This window comes from Galeopterus variegatus, unplaced genomic scaffold (genome assembly GCF_000696425.1).
Source record: "Galeopterus variegatus unplaced genomic scaffold, G_variegatus-3.0.2 Scaffold1130, whole genome shotgun sequence".
In the NCBI taxonomy this organism is placed as follows: domain Eukaryota; kingdom Metazoa; phylum Chordata; class Mammalia; order Dermoptera; family Cynocephalidae; genus Galeopterus; species Galeopterus variegatus.
In genome coordinates this window covers 342,343-357,208 of record NW_007727241.1, presented here as the reverse complement: position 1 = coordinate 357,208, position 14,866 = coordinate 342,343, and the positions used below count along the sequence as shown (strand labels likewise).

Sequence of the window (14,866 nt, the reverse complement as noted above, 5' to 3'; positions counted from 1 at the left end):
TTTGCTAACGACTTTATGTGAATTATCTCATTTAATCCTATGAGATTGGTGATTTGTCCATTTTACAGATTAAAAGTAGACATAGAAATTAATAAAATTGTCCCAGGTCTGATAAGTAGAGTTAGGGTTTGGACCCACTCTGTATGACACCAAAGTCTATCATCTTTACCCACGAGATCAGGTAGCCTCTTGCTTGTAGTAATAAATGTTAAGTGAATAAACTTACGTGTCAGTGCACTTTTCCAAGGTTTGTACATACTGTTTTCCCAGTTTATAGAATAAACTTCTGAGAGAAATCCACCATGCCTCAGCACCTGGTTCATAATGTTAAGTGAATAAACTTACGTGTCAGTGCACTTTTCCAAGGTTTGTACATACTGTTTTCTCAGTTTATAGAATAAACTTCTGAGAGAAATCCACCATGCCTCAGCACCTGGTTCATACCTGTCCTAAAGCACCTACCAAGTTGTATTGCAATAATTCCTTTACATGCTAGGTTTCCCTATACTGACTTCAAGGCCAGGGACTGTGTCTTATTCATTTTTATGTCTCCCAGGATTAGCCAGTTACTGGCAAACAGCTGGGACACAAAACAGTTTGCTAAGTGAATGAATGAAAGACCCAATCAAGCTACGTCTCTTCAATGCTGCACAACACAGCAGATATCCAGATCAGATATGAGTTGAAAAACCATAGGTTTCTACCTGGAGGGCTCAGCTCTCCTCATAACTCCTGAGAGACCCTGGACATGCCAGGGTACATTGTGGAGTGGTTGCATCCAGAAGAGGGGGAGGAAGGCCCAAACACTAAGTAATCCAGGCTTGGATTGGAAAACAAGGTTGAAGTTACTCATTAGCAGGTGAAAGGGGTCAAGGGTCGAGGCAAGGGGGCTGGAAGCAGAGTGGACTGAACAGCCAGCAGGGGAGACAGAAGTTAAGGCACCAGTCACCCCACACAGAGCACCAGCTCCCTCCTGCTTGAAGATGTTCCACCAAATTTGGGCAGCTCTGCTCTACTTCTATGGCATTCTCCTTAACTCCATCTACCAGTGCCCTGAGCACAGTCAACTGACAACTCTGGGAGTGGATGGAAAAGAGGTATGGACTGAGAATGGGGGGAACCTATGGTGGAGGCTCTGAGGGACTTGGGTGGGTGACCTAGGATGACCATAAGCCATGCTGGGAAAAGAAGGGAGGAAGAAGGTTTGAGTGTTGTGATGAAAAACAAAAATCACTTGCAATAAAAATACCAATACTGTGGCCATCAGCGTGGAGACATGGCAGAATTGAGGGGTAGGGTGGTTACCTAGGTTGACTGGGGAGGGGCAAAGAGGAAAAGCCATTTAGTGACTCCTTGTTATGGATCTAAGCCCCAGTTGGAAAGAGGAAGGCAGCCAACACCTCCACCCCCAAGTCTTGCTGTCCTGACTGATGAAGAGGTTGGATGGATCCTGGGGTGGCCCACCCTCTCTTTTGTTCCCCTCATTGTCTCTCCAGTTCCCAGAGCCCCACCTGGGCCGGTGGTACTTTATCGCAGGGGCAGCTCCCACCAAGGAGGAGTTGGCAACTTTTGATCCTGTGGACAACATTGTCTTCAACATGGCTGCTGGTTCTGCTCCGATGCAGCTCCAGCTTCACGCTACCATCCGCATGTGAGTGGTGAGAAGGCAGAGGCACCAATGGGTGCAGTCTGCCCAAAGTGTGAGCACCCACACTCCAAGAGCTGGGCTCTTGACTAGTACAAGGTTACTTTAAAAAGTTTGTGGAAAAATAGAATTAAAAGATAATATGAATCTTTCCATGAACTTTTTTTTTTTTCCTTTTTGTCTTTTTTTCGTGACCGGCAACGGATCGCAACCCTCAGTGTCGCGCCCCTACCGGACCAGGACCGGCCATGGGATCGCAACCCTCGGTGTTGCTCCCGCCCCTCGCTCAGCCAGTGAGCAGCCGGTCTGTATGTGGGATCCGAACCCTCGGCGGGAGTGCCACCGCACTTCCCAAGTGGCGCACTACAGCAGTGCGCCACCGGGCCAGCCCCCTTTCCATGAACTTTTTGAAGTACCCTCATATCCACTATTGTTGGCCCACTTAATTCAATAGCTCTATTAGTTGTGCTCTGAAGAGAGATGGGCCTAACCACCCCTTCGTAGTTTGAAACCCAAGGGGAGCCAGGTTTCAAGAAGGAATAAGATAAAATAAATAGAAACTGGTACTGTGTGGTTGGGGTTACACTCTCCTTGCCACCATCACCTCTGCAGGAAAAATGGGCTCTGTGTGCCCCGGAAATGGATCTACCACCTGACTGAAGGGAGCACAGATCTCAGAACCGAAGGTTTGTTCTCTCCAGCCCTCACCCTCCCTGAGTCTCCTGAGCTTGGTTTTGCATCTGTGTCCTCACACATCCCCTCCACCCACCTGACAGGCCGCCCTGACATGAAGACCAAGCTCTACTCCAGCTCATGCCCAGGTGGAATCATGCTGAAGGAGACAGGCCAAGGCTATCAGCGCTTTCTCCTCTACAGTGAGTGGGGATACAAGGCAGAAAGGGTCAGAAGGAAGCAAGGGAAGGCAGGAGAGCCCCTCACTGTGCCCTATGACATCATCCCAGGAAGGGCTGGTACTTCCATGCGGTCCTCTCTAGGGGTGGTGCAAAGAAGCAGGGGCTTTGACTGGCCTGGCCCCACCCTATCCTTCCAGACCGTTCACCACACCCTCCTGAGAAATGTGTAGAGGAATTCCAGTCCCTGACCTCCTGCCTGGACTCCAAAGCCTTCTTACTGACTCCCAGGAATCAAGGTGAGGGGTTAAAGTCTCACAGAAGAGAACTAGGACTCACCAGGTCTTCTGGGGGTGCCGGCTGAAAGAGGCTCATGTGATGTCACCAGAGAGCATGGCCAAAGGCTGACATCATCGGAGTGGCTGTGTTGACACCTCCATTTGTCATAGGCTTTGATGGCACCAGAAGGATGTGACTAAGAACTGTGATGTCACCTGGGGGAGCCAGAATGGACTCTAGGCTACTCAAAAGAGGTTGCTGAGTTTGCAGCAGATAAAGTGGGCAGAGGGTCAGAAATGGAGGGGAAAGGCCTCAGAGAACCCTTCTTTGACACAGGGAAGTGAAGGAACACATTCTCCTCCACCCCTTGCTTCTCCCTAGACTTCCTTTCCATCCTCTTCTTTTTTCCCTTTCCTATCACAGAGGCCTGCAAACTGTACAGTAACTGACCTGTCACTTCATCTGCCCCCAGATGGATACAGTGGGAGCTGAGTTGTTGAGAGGGGGAGAAGATGGAGACTTCTGACTCCTTTTCAAGAATAATAAAGATGATTTTTCATTCCTCATCTCATCCTGGGGTTTGTCTCCAGACATCAATCCCACTCCCCCACTTTCGACACCCCTCCGGATGGCATCAGGAAGGACACTGAGTGGCAGTAACTCTCATTTTGTAGTGGTATATTTAGGATTTGGTGTGACACGTTTATTGCTGAGTGAGCAAATCCCTAGTGCCTGAGTGGGGACTATAGCTCCAGTGCTTCTCCCACACTACCTGTCTGAGCTGCCAGCCCTTCTCAGCTGGCCCTCCCGCCAATACTGCCTGCACCATTCCCACTCCCTCTCTCTTCCTTGGGCACCAGATCATCCCTGCAGGCTCCTTGACACCTGTGGGCCTCCATCTGGACCCAGACCCCCTAGTCCACCCACGTAGTAGCCCCACTCTTCCCTAGATGGGTCACATCCCAAGACCCAAAGGATCCCTTGGGTCTTCCAACCACCCTCTTACTGCCGAGGTCTGCTTGTCCTGCCTCTGGTCTCCTCCACCCCTGGGGAATGTTGAAAGGTAGAGAGGACCCTTTGGTCTTTCTTCCACCACCACACTTTTTTTTTTTTTTTTTTTTTTTGGCTTTTAAAAAGTAGAGGTGGAAAAAAAATGGAGGTGGGAGAAATGTAAAAGCAAAAAGTAACAGCTGGTGAATCTAAGGGCGATGCCCCCACTGTCCATAAACAGACACCCTAGATAAGCTTTGTTCTCTCCTTTGTGTGAAGGGGGGCCCTGAGCCCTCATACTCTGGGGTTTCTTCCCCATCCCTGAGGTCTCCGTGCCTACAATCTGGTCATGCCCCCCACTCTCCTCCTAAAGGCCACACTTTCTTCACCCTTTGCCCCCATCCCACCCCATGGTCACAGCCCCTTTCCTGGGTCTCCCCTCTGCTCCTCATCCTCTCTCCCCAACCTCTCACCCTCCCAGTCAGTGGCCTCCTCATCCCCACTGGGCTCCCGGAGGCTGACAGCCAGCACTAGGGCCTGCAGGAGGCCAAAGAGGCAGGCAAAGTGCAGGGGGTGGGCAGTAATTAGGCTCAGCACAGCATGGAGCCCATGCAGGGCAGCCAGGAAGGACAGCAGCCCATGTAACCACAGGCCCAGAGGCCCACGCAGGCCCAATGCATCCAAGGCTGCCCGCAGCGGTCGCGAGCACAGCGCTAGCAGGGCTGAGGCCAGCAGCTCCAGGAGGTGCAGGGTCAGGTTGGTGGAGATCTGCAGACACTCCTCTGGGCCCCCCAGGTACCGTGAGGGAGTCCCTGGCTCCCCCCGCAGCCAGCCCAGCAGCTTCTGATGCCGGCTGGGTTTCTCCACTGGGGCTTCAGGGCCAGGAGTGCTCAGTCCCCCTTCAGGTGACACCCTGGGTCTCCTGGTGCTGCCTGAATCCACAGGATCCCATCCCAGTTTGGGAATGGCCCCTCCAGCATTCAGCCTTCCAGACTCTTGAGCCCTAGAGACAGACTTGTCCCACTTGAGGGAATCTATTCTTTTACTCCCCACTTGCTCAACTCGGGACTCCCTGCTTGGTTCTGGAGCAGCCCCAGAGCTCCTTGGTACCCCTGAATCCTTAGTCTTGAGAGGCCCCACACCTCTCATGGTTTCTGGGGCACTGTCCCAGTCACTCCCTGAAGTTTCAGGGGAGCTGTCCACCTGTCTGGGTTCTGAGGCAGGTGGGTCAGGCCTCGTTGGTTTCCGACGGCCCCAGGGGAGAGGGAGCCAGCCACCAAGTCGTCGCAGGAACATGGTTGAGGTGTGTAATGAGTCCCCAAATTCTGGGGCAGCTTACAAGCACTGCTTAGACTCTCAGCGTCTCCTCAGAAATCAGAATCTGTTCAGGCTCAGAACGCATATTAGTTTGGTGATGACATCTTACTCTAAATTCAGTAGTGGCTCCTCACTTCCCCAAATGGTCATGCAGTCTCAAGTGTGGCAAATAGGCACACCCAATTCATTCACCACCACCACCCCACACACACGATTCCAAGAGTCTCAGGATCTGACAAGGCCTCCTGGGTCACCCTCAGAGTGTCCTCTTGGTGTTTCTGGACTTCCTTCCCAGCAGGCAGCACCCCAAGTTTCACTCACCAAGGCCACGCCACAAGGTGCCCCAGAAACTGGGGACGCGGTGCTCCATCCAAGAAAGAAGGAAGGCGACCCTGAGTTTAGGCGCTCCTGAATCTGGGGACTCATAAACTGCTGCCTAAGAGAGCTCAAGGAATAGGTAGTCTCTCTGTTGGGAGGTGGGATGAAGATGTCCAGCAAACTCTAGCCAGCAGCGTTCGTCCCTTGATTTCAGGGGCTAAGATTCCCACAAAGTGGCCCGACCGGCTTCTGAGCACGCAGCAGACGCTACCTCCGCAAGGTCAGAACGGAGATGTCTTCGGAGATCCCCGTGGCAAGGCAAAGCGCGGGCGTATCGGGGGAGCCAGGCGTCGCGGCGCTGTGCGCGTGGCCCCTCCCGGGCCCAGAGTCGGGGCCGCGGCCTCGCGGAGCCACCCCGAGCCGCGGAGCCCGGAAGCAGCTGCACCGGGACGGGAGGGACAGGCGGGGGCGGAGCCAGCAGCTTGCGGGGCGGATCCTGCGGATCGACCGCCCCTGTGCCCCCGCGCTTTCAGCTCGCGTGATACCACAGGACGCGGAGCCGAGATCAGCGAGGGCCACGATCTGAATATGAACGCAGCTCTCCATTTTCGCCTACCCAGAGTCCCCAAAGGCCTCCAGTGCTCCCCTAAATTCTCTTGTCCCCTACAGCTCCCCCGCACTTGGGTTCTTCTCCACATCCTCCACCACTCCTCCATTTCGCGTCCATGACTTCATGAAAGGCTTTTCCAGAAAGGAAAATGAGGGGGGAAGTCTTGGGATCAGAGCAGCCCTCCCTGCTCCTCCATGCAGGTTTTACTTCCCTAATTTGACAACAGTGAGCTCTTCGTGCCTAGCACCTGGTATGAGCAAGACAAGGGAGTGAGAATGTAGGCAAGTGTGGAAAGTGCAGACAAATAGGATGTACTTCCTGTTCTCAGTTTTCAGGTAGTGAACTGACAAACTTTGATTTAAAGTTCAGATTTGGGAGGCCCGAGTTCTGGCCCCAGCCCAACTACCAGCGTACGATAACCTCACGCTCTCCTACTAACCTGGCCTCTTCCAGCAAGACCCTACCCATTCCCATCACCTTCTTTGGGGGCCTTTCCTGACTTCCCCTATCACCATAAATTATAATATTTGGCCACGTAGCCGTCTTCCCCTGCAGCTGTGAGCTCACTGAGTGTTGGGAATGTCTTTTATTCATATTCTTAGCACATAGTAAATGAATTTGTTTGTGAAACCAGTGACTGAATTGGCTGGAGTGGTCAGGGGACCCTTGCTGGGGAAGTTTAAGACTTACATGGAGCTGGGCAATTCCTGGTTCAGGGGATTTGAAATAGGCAGTGCATTCCCAGCAGGGACTAGGACCTGGAAGTGAACCCAGACTGGCAAGGAGGTGACCCTATATGCCATCTGGAGAGGCTGCCCCTTCTGGTTCCTCAGGTGGGACTTACACGTGGTCCCCAGCTTGTTTGGCTTCCCGGCAACAGCTTCCAGAAAAGTGAATAAATCACAAAAGAAAAAGAAGTATGGTTTATTTCTCAACTCTCAGACCCTCTCCCCCAAAGGCAGAGCCCACTGACCAAAATCTGAGGGTCTGGCACGTGGGCAGATCCTAGGACGCAGAAGTCAAAGTGCCCAAGTCAGAGGCCCAAGATTAGACTTCAGCAGCTGACCAGGGTCAGACTTCACCAAGGTTAGAATTCAAGGTTCATGTATGTCCTCAAATCCCGCTCCCAGGCCCTGTCCTTCTCTTCCTGCCTTCTCTCCTTCCTCCAGCTCAGTGTGGCCACCCGAGGGGCTCTCTCTGTACCAGCCACAGCTCGGGTATCTCGAGCTGGAAAGTGTGTGATTCGGGGCTGGGGTGCTGATCTGTAGCCTAATCCTTCCTGGTCCCTCTTGAGGATAGTGGGGATGGGGTTGGCACGGCCCTCACCCCGGGGTCCCAGCCCCATTCCCGGCTCCCAGCCCCCCCTCAGCAGCAGCTTGAAGCCAGGGCTGGAGGTGGGCACCCCAAGGGGAAGGCTGGGGGGCTGGGGACTCCGGGACAGTGACAGCAGGTGAGCAGTGGATGTGCAGTGGTTGGAGTCTTGGAAGTGGGCATCACAGGTTTCACAGTACTGGGGAGAGGGGGAATGGGACCTGCAGAGAAAGAAAAAGAAAAAAGAAAAAACAGTTAAGGGCAGGGAAAGGGAAAGAATCGAGATCTCAAAGGGGGCTGACAGGGTAGGATAGGATCCTTCCAGCTTTTCTGCTAAGGAACAAATTGCCTTCCTCTCCATTTAGCAATGAGGGACCCAGAGGGGAACAGTTGGGAGAAGAGATGGTAATCAATCTGCAAAAGCTCTTGAGCAAAGAAATAACAATAATGATGATAACTAATATTTATATAGTGCAAACTATGTGGCAAGCACTGTTCTAACACTTTACATACATTAACCCATTAACTCTAATAATCCTATGAGAAAAGTACTCTTATAAACCACATTTCTCAGATGAGGAAACTGAGACACATAGACATTAGGCTGCTTGCCCAAGTAAGTGGAACCAGGATTTAAACCCAGGGAGCTCATTTTCATGACCACTCTACAACACTACCTTATCCACCTACACTGCAGGATGAGGAAGAACCCTTCAGCTCTGTTCTGGGGCCTCTGGTGTAGAGTAGATAAGAAGGGCAGAACAGACTGAAAGACAGGTATGGGCTAAGACTTCCTCTCACCAGTTCTCCAGACTCCTTGTCTCTCCGTGACTCTCCCTGACCATGCGAGCCACCTCGGGGAATCCTGCTTCTTCAGCCAGCTGAGCAGCATCCCTGCCACCCAACTCACAGACCCCAACCCACGCAGCCCCACGGCCCAGGAGATAGCGAACAGCTGCCTCCTGGCCCGCCCGGGCCGCACACATCAAGGGGGTCCACCAGAAAGCATCCCGAGCATTGATATTTGCCCCAGCTCCCCCCGCCTCATGGGGCTCCAAAAGCCTTCGAAGTTCTGCCAGGTCCCCCTCCTGGGCTGCCCTCAGTATCCACTGGGTCATCTTGTCCTCGGCCTCAAGGGATCTCCCTTGTCCATGTCTTCCTGATGCTCCTGCTGTCACTGCTTCTGCTGCAGTCTCCCTCATCGTTCGTCTTTTCTTCCTCTTTCTTTCCCTAGCAGGTTCAGGCTGAGATCTCTGGGCTTCAGGGGCATTGCTCTCATTCCCAATCAGGGCCTCGTAGAAAGCCCGGGCTGCAGCCCCATCCAGGATGGGCTCTGGCTCCTCAGGCTGTGACTGCTGTTGCCCGTCCTTCCAGAGGTCGCTGGGGTCAGTGGCTGGGGTGAAGGTGATGAAGGAGGGCCTGGGCATAGCTTTTGAGAGAACTGAGAAAATAAGACTAGGCAAGAGGAGAATAAGACAAGCAAGCCAACAATCCCGCTGACCCCTGTAGTAACCAGAGCCACCTTCAGTGACCTTCTTGGATGAGGAGCAGTAGCCTTAGAGTCAAAAACACTCTCCTGTCCTAAATGTAACCCCACAACCTAGGACCCTACAGAGCCATAGGTCACGTGCAAAAACACAGAACCCCACAATAACAGACCCTACCCCTTAATAAAGGTTAATAAAGAAACCTCCATGAGACAGCTGTTCAGAGACCCTGAGTTCCGCCTCCACCCACGTCCCCACCAACAATAAATAATACCAACCTCTTCCTGAAACCACTTTCCCACTCCGTAAGCATACCAGTACGAAAATCAGCTTGGTCCTTTAAATCGCCCTCGATCCTAAATCTTCCTCGATCCTAATTCGAGATTTCTTCCCAAACAAAAACTGATGAGACACTTCTCCGGAAGACTTTGGAGAGAGGTTCCCGTTTACGTTGCCTTGTAGCCTCCGTACCGCAAAATGGCGCTATTGTAATGAAAAGAGTTGAAACAGAGCCACTCGGCACTAACACGCATGCGTGGCAAAAGAAAAAAAAAAAACAAAACAAACCCACACACCGCTGGAGGCGCCGGCGAACGCAAAGCTCCGGGTTGTTTCCCGCCCTGGCACCTTTCCAATAGCATACGCGGAGAGCACCGCGTGTCCAGGGAGCGCGAGGACCAAGGAGGCGCTGTCGGTTGGGGTCCTGCTTTTACGCCCCACAATGCCCCTCTCCGCCGTCAACGTGGCCCCCGCTCCAAACTCATTTTCTAGAGCTGGGAAACCACTCTGAGTTAAGAAAGGTCCCGAGGAGGCGGAGGGAGACCTGTGGAATGCCGAGAAGCTATGAAATGAAGTAACGTCACGCTGCCCCCCACCATTACTCTGACCAGGGTTCGAAGGCCAAACTTAATGCCCGCAGCAGAAGTTCCCTTTCAAGCCCTAATTGGAAATAGAGAAGTGCAAGGGGACGAGCAGCAGAATGGCTGGCGCCACCTCAGGTTAGCACGCTGGGCCGTCCCGGTTCTCATACCGCTCAGCTCATCCCAGTACATCTGACCCAGGTCCCTCAAGCACCGAGTCCAGCCGCGCCTCCCGGCCTCAGGGGGCCGGAGCCCGCGGTGGAATATGGGCCCCGTCGGGGTTCTCCAGTGGCAAGCCTGACTTGGACGAGGGGCCTCATAGACGATAAGGACCCGGCGGATTGGCCGGGGATGGGGCCAGTACCCTAGGTAGCAGCGCTGCGCGGGTACCAGAGAGGAAGTGTATGAGGGGAGCGGCAGAGAGGGATCCCGCCGGGCTCGCTCTTTTCCCCGCCCCCTCTTGGCCCCTCCGTTCAGTCAGAAAACGACTATATTTCCCAGGCTCCCTGGCCCCGAACGTCGTACTTGTTTTCCGCTTCCGGTGGCGCCTCGCTGCGCCCCGCCCCCAAGCGTCTACCTAGGGGGCCTCGCGACACCAAGGTCGTGCGCGGGTCACTCTGGGATTCGTAGTTCACTTTTCTCTTGTGTCGCCAGTTTCTCTCCCCACCGGAGACTCCGTCTCCCGGCGCCCACCGCGGCGCCCGACCCTTGGCGCTTGCGCGTTGTTCTCTTCCCCGCCCTCCCCAATTTCCACTCCCCCATCCCACTTCGCTTACCGCGGTCGGGTTCGTGGCCTGAGCTATAGCGGTTGCCGCCGTTCCTTGGAAGTAGCAACTCCCCTCCCCCACCCCGGTCCTGGTCCCGTTCAGGTGGTGAGTCTGAGGTCGTCGCCACTTCGAGTCCCCTCTCTCTGGACGCGGCACATGGGGTCTCCGCGCCTAGATGTGGGGGCGGGGAAGGAAGTGACCCGGTCCGCCACCGAAGGAGGGACGAGTGGCCTGAGAGGGACGGGTAACCTGAGGGGCGGAGGCAGGATGTGGGGACTTCGTGAAAGGGACCTGATGGACATCTCCAGGGAGTGAGAGAAGGAGGTGCTCAGCACTTGCTTGGGAAGGATAAACTTCGGAACCTTGGGAAAGGCGCCAGGGACATGCAGAGACATTCGGTGGTAGGGAGCCCAAGCCGAAGGCCCTGCCGGAGTTGACACACAGGGGAGAGGGGCCTGGCCTTCGGGAGCTCCAGGAATGCGGGCAGCACCGGCGGGTCAATACCTACCGGCTTCTCACAAGTAGACCCCAAAGAATTTCTAATCTCAGGGAAGGGGGCTGAGGCGTAAACAAGAGGAGCTGGAGAGGGGTGCTCCAGAGTCTAGGATCCTTTAAAGAAGGGTAGCCCCAAATTCTTCCGTGGTTGGAGGGCAAAGTGTGGGAGGAGGGAGGACACCAGGCAGGCAGGGAGAGCTTGAACTTTATTTACACTCTTTTCCCAGCTGACGTAAAGATGAGCAGCTCGGAGGAGGTATCCTGGATTTCCTGGTTCTGTGGGCTTCGTGGCAATGAGTTTTTCTGTGAAGTGAGTTCTCTTCAACCTCCCTACTTGCCAGCTCCACAGATTGGCCAGACGTTCCCCTACATATTCAGCTTCTACACAATTCTCTTACGTGCTTCTGTGTAAACTCCTATCTGTCAAGGAAGGGTCCCTTCAGTAACCCTCCACTAACCTGTGGTGAAGTGGCAAGACTGAGGTCCAAGTCCCAACCCTGCCACCCTCCGGCAACGTAACATTAGACTAGTCAACTTGTGTTCTTTCTTTATTACTAGATTGGTACTAGTAGTAAGTGTATTAGGTCCTATGTCCTTTTTTCATTAGTAGAATGGTACTGGTAGTACACATCGCAGGTGGCTTTTAGGAGAATTGAAATATTGCATCTGCAAAGCTCTGTGTTAACATAACAGATTCTAACGGCCTTCAGAAACCAAGCTTTTTAGCTTCCACCTCCCTCAGAGAGCCCTCGTCCCTAAAGAGAAGACAAAACTGGTTCCTAGAGATGGGAGGCAGGAGTAGGGACCAGGATATTGAAAGGGATGTCTCTTTAAGGAGGAGGTTGCTGTACCTGCTTGTTCTTAGAAAAGCCAAAGCTTTTACTGGAGGTGGTGTATGTGAATTGGAAAGAAACACTCAAATACTTCTGCTTGGTTGGGATTGGGAAACAAGAGGAACAGCTGCAGTTGTATTAAAGCATAAGTTAAAGCATGTCACCCAGGTCAAAGCTGGGGATTTCGATATGGTTCCCATTCCATGTCCTGACAGGTGGATGAAGACTACATCCAGGACAAATTTAATCTTACTGGACTCAATGAGCAGGTGCCTCACTATCGACAAGCTCTAGACATGATCTTGGACCTGGAGCCTGGTGAGGCACCCTCAGAGTGGTTGTGTGTGTGTGCTTTTTTTCCCCTTCAAATCTCTATTACTTGATTCTTGAATTTCTAAATTTTCTTTTGGTTCTCCAACTCCCTTTAACCCCAAATCCCTTGGTTTCTTTTGACCTGCCCCCCCCCCAACTCTTGTTTAGTTTTGTGACTTACATGACTTGTTCCCATACTTTGAATCTGTAACTCACCTTTGTTCCATAATACCAGTTTATGGGTCTCATTTACTGTCTCTTTCTTCTGCCTTGCACCTTCCAGTCTAGAGTTCCACCTACTGCATTGATATCTTTGCATTTATGTGTTAAGGAGGGAGTTGGGAGGGAGAGAAGAGAGCAGAGGCTGAAGAGGTGTGGAGAAAAAGCAGAGCTGCCTTGGGTTGGAGGAGGGGTCAGACGCCCAGGTTTGTGGGTCAAATGCCCAGATGATGGATGGGGTGCAGCTCAAAGGTGGGTGCTAGGCAAACTGAGTAGCCAGCAGACCCTGGGGGTGGGCGGAGCACCTAGGAAAGCTGAAAAACAAGTGGTTGCATTCGGCTGGCCTGCCGTGTTTCAGATGAAGAGCTGGAAGACAACCCCAACCAGAGTGACCTGATTGAGCAGGCAGCTGAGATGCTTTATGGATTAATCCACGCCCGCTACATTCTCACCAACCGTGGCATCGCCCAGATGGTGAGGCCTCTCTGCTCCCACTTGACTCTTGAGGCAGTAGGGGAACAGTTTCCTTCAGCAAGAAGAACTTTGTCAATGTGTCTAGCTGAGAAGAGGGAAAGAAGCCCAGTTTCTGGGCCTGGGAATTGAATCGTGATGGGGGGTCATGCAGAAGAGGGTGTTTTCAAGAAGAGAGACATGACCTTGGACAGGGAGTTATAGACTGCCTCTTCCTCAGGGAACAAGTAGCTAACAGATCTGATGGTCTTCAGCCTGCCTAACTGGAGGAGAGGCAGCAGAGGAGTCCAAGAGCTCATCTGAGCCAGAGAAAGGGCCTCTGGATTGAGTCAGGAGGAGTGGGGGACAGAGTGATGTGGGTTGGGCTGTGGAGGGAGTTGCATCTTCTCTTCACACCTATCCGCCAACCCCTTCCATTTTTTTCACCTCAGTTGGAAAAGTACCAGCAGGGAGACTTTGGCTATTGTCCCCGTGTGTACTGTGAGAACCAGCCAATGCTTCCCATTGGTAAGTGTTGAAGGAGAGGAGGGCACCATATGGCAGTCCTCTGGGAAGGAGTTGGGGCTTAGCAAGTTGGGACCTGACTCGTGGCGGGGGGGGGTTGGGTAGGGTTGGGGAGTGCCTGGTCTGCTGAGTCTGGCTGTCTCCCAGGCCTTTCAGACATCCCAGGCGAGGCCATGGTGAAGCTCTACTGCCCCAAGTGCATGGACGTGTACACACCCAAGTCATCGCGGCACCATCACACAGATGGTGCCTACTTCGGCACTGGTTTCCCTCACATGCTCTTCATGGTGCATCCTGAGTACCGGCCTAAGCGACCCGCCAACCAGTTTGTGCCCAGGTAGGGAGCAGGGACAGAGTCAGATATCAAAGGAAAGGCCCAAGATCCCCCGGAGAGAAGGGAGGACAAGGCATGGCTCTTTCTCGAGACCTTCTCCCAAGCCAGGATTTCTACTGCTGAGTGACTGTGGAAAAGTTACTTGATTGCTTTTGCTTCAGTTTCCTTATCCAGGAAACAGGGATGATGACAGTACCTGCCTGACAGAGTATCTTTAAATGTGTGAATTGTTTAGAATAATGTTTGGCACTTGGACCATCATTTAAATGATATCTGTTATTCTCATCATCCTGGGTGCTCAACCTTTTGTCAGGAGATTCTCAGATCTACAGTTTAAGCATGGTTCCTCTTCCTAGAGGATGATTTTTACTTTGTTGGGAGGAAAGATTCAGTTTCATACTGAAAACAACTACTGATATACAAGGGTACTTCAAAAAGTTTGTGGAAAAATGGAATTAAAAGATAATACAAATCTTTCCATGAACATTTTTGTTTTGATTTGGTTTGGTTTAGTTTGGGTGGGTTTTTTTGGAATTTTTTTTGGCATCTGGCTGCTACAGGGATGGAACCCCGGACCTTGGTGTTACCAGTACTATGCTCTAACCAACTGAGCTAACCAGCCAGCCTTTCCGTGAACTTTTTCTATTTGTTTTGTTTTTGGTGGCTGGCCAGTTCAGGGATCCGAACCCATGACCTTGGTGTTAAAAGTCTGTGCTCTAGCCAACTGGGCTAACTGGCCAGCCACTCTGAACTTTTTGAAGACCCCTTGTATATCTCCTGGAATTTGAGTTTTAATGGATATTTAAGATATGTTTCCAAATATTCTTAAGTGAGGAGGTTTTGGAACCACTGCCCTTAAGCGTTGAGCAGGCCCATGGAGGAATTGGGGTAGGAAGGTGGGAATGCGGGAATGCAGACCAGTGGCAGGGCCAGGAAGGGGTTCACCCTGCTGCTTCTCTGACCTCTGTCCTGGCCCAGGCTCTACGGTTTCAAGATCCATCCGATGGCCTACCAGCTGCAGCTCCAAGCCGCCAGCAACTTCAAGAGCCCAGTCAAGACGATTCGCTGATTTCCCACCCCACCTGTCCCTCAGTTGTTGACACCTCCGTTCCTTTGCTGCCGCCATTTCAGGAACCCCCTATGGTTTTTAGTTTAAATTAAAGGAGTCATTATTGTGGTGGGAATATGAAATAAAGTGGAAGAAAAGGCCATGAGCCAGTCTGCTGGTGCTTGCGGTCGGGGATGGAAAAGTGGTGGTATGCT

General features: G+C 52.5%; 4 protein-coding genes across 10 annotated transcripts; 2 read left to right on the top strand and 2 right to left on the bottom strand.

Annotated features, from left to right (window-relative positions):
* The first annotated feature begins 904 nt into the window (after positions 1-904).
* APOM (apolipoprotein M) lies at positions 905-3,341 on the top strand. Of its 3 annotated transcripts, none has more exons than XM_008575077.1 (6): positions 905-1,097; positions 1,497-1,651; positions 2,258-2,331; positions 2,422-2,520; positions 2,697-2,795; positions 3,199-3,341. In XM_008575077.1, the coding sequence occupies exons 1-6, from the start codon at positions 984-986 to the stop codon at positions 3,222-3,224; spliced, it is 567 nt and encodes a 188-aa protein (XP_008573299.1). In that variant the 5' UTR covers positions 905-983; the 3' UTR covers positions 3,225-3,341. The 3 variants fall into 3 exon arrangements, with proteins under 3 accessions (XP_008573299.1, XP_008573300.1, XP_008573298.1); XM_008575078.1 differs by having other exon boundaries at positions 953-1,097; positions 2,946-3,341; XM_008575076.1 differs by having other exon boundaries at positions 953-1,097; positions 2,697-3,341.
* Positions 3,342-3,436: 95 nt separating this feature from the next.
* On the bottom strand, positions 3,437-5,061 carry LOC103592375 (chromosome unknown open reading frame, human C6orf47). Its single transcript, XM_008575067.1, has one exon. It carries the CDS (start codon positions 5,059-5,061, stop codon positions 4,180-4,182), a length of 882 nt encoding a protein of 293 aa, XP_008573289.1. The 3' UTR covers positions 3,437-4,179.
* Positions 5,062-6,918: 1,857 nt separating this feature from the next.
* GPANK1 (G patch domain and ankyrin repeats 1) lies at positions 6,919-9,783 on the bottom strand. Of its 3 annotated transcripts, XM_008575065.1 has the most exons (4): positions 9,384-9,782; positions 9,087-9,291; positions 8,123-8,750; positions 6,919-7,542 (listed from the first exon to the last, which is right to left on the bottom strand). In XM_008575065.1, exons 3-4 carry the CDS (start codon positions 8,746-8,748, stop codon positions 7,098-7,100), a joined length of 1,071 nt encoding a protein of 356 aa, XP_008573287.1. In that variant the 5' UTR covers positions 8,749-8,750; positions 9,087-9,291; positions 9,384-9,782; the 3' UTR covers positions 6,919-7,097. The 3 variants fall into 3 exon arrangements, with proteins under 3 accessions (XP_008573287.1, XP_008573288.1, XP_008573286.1); XM_008575066.1 differs by having other exon boundaries at positions 9,124-9,783; XM_008575064.1 differs by having other exon boundaries at positions 9,087-9,782.
* Positions 9,784-10,216: 433 nt separating this feature from the next.
* CSNK2B (casein kinase 2, beta polypeptide) lies at positions 10,217-14,812 on the top strand. 3 transcript variants are annotated; one of them, XM_008575059.1, is made up of 7 exons: positions 10,217-10,540; positions 11,158-11,240; positions 11,979-12,081; positions 12,653-12,768; positions 13,197-13,272; positions 13,417-13,606; positions 14,582-14,812. In XM_008575059.1, exons 2-7 carry the CDS (start codon positions 11,169-11,171, stop codon positions 14,670-14,672), a joined length of 648 nt encoding a protein of 215 aa, XP_008573281.1. In that variant the 5' UTR covers positions 10,217-10,540; positions 11,158-11,168; the 3' UTR covers positions 14,673-14,812. The 3 variants fall into 3 exon arrangements, with proteins under 3 accessions (XP_008573281.1, XP_008573284.1, XP_008573282.1); XM_008575062.1 differs by lacking the exon at positions 10,217-10,540 and adding an exon at positions 10,654-10,759; XM_008575060.1 differs by lacking the exon at positions 10,217-10,540 and adding an exon at positions 10,784-10,927.
* Positions 14,813-14,866: the final 54 nt, after the last annotated feature.

Bases quoted from the DNA above. Each gene is read 5' to 3' on its own strand.
- CSNK2B (XM_008575059.1), top strand. From the start codon at position 11,169: ATGAGCAGCTCGGAGGAGGTATCCTGGATTTCCTGGTTCTGTGGGCTT. The intron at 12,769-13,196 runs GTGAGGCCTCTC...TTTTCACCTCAG, and splicing joins ACCGTGGCATCGCCCAGATG to TTGGAAAAGTACCAGCAGGG. The intron at 13,607-14,581 runs GTAGGGAGCAGG...GTCCTGGCCCAG, and splicing joins GCCAACCAGTTTGTGCCCAG to GCTCTACGGTTTCAAGATCC.
- LOC103592375 (XM_008575067.1), bottom strand. From the start codon at position 5,061: ATGTTCCTGCGACGACTTGGTGGCTGGCTCCCTCTCCCCTGGGGCCGT.
- APOM (XM_008575076.1), top strand. From the start codon at position 984: ATGTTCCACCAAATTTGGGCAGCTCTGCTCTACTTCTATGGCATTCTC. The intron at 1,652-2,257 runs GTGAGTGGTGAG...TCACCTCTGCAG, and splicing joins CTTCACGCTACCATCCGCAT to GAAAAATGGGCTCTGTGTGC. The intron at 2,332-2,421 runs GTTTGTTCTCTC...CCCACCTGACAG, and splicing joins CACAGATCTCAGAACCGAAG to GCCGCCCTGACATGAAGACC.
- GPANK1 (XM_008575066.1), bottom strand. From the start codon at position 8,748: ATGCCCAGGCCCTCCTTCATCACCTTCACCCCAGCCACTGACCCCAGC. The intron at 7,543-8,122 runs GTGAGAGGAAGT...CTTTCTCTGCAG, and splicing joins ACAAGGAGTCTGGAGAACTG to GTCCCATTCCCCCTCTCCCC.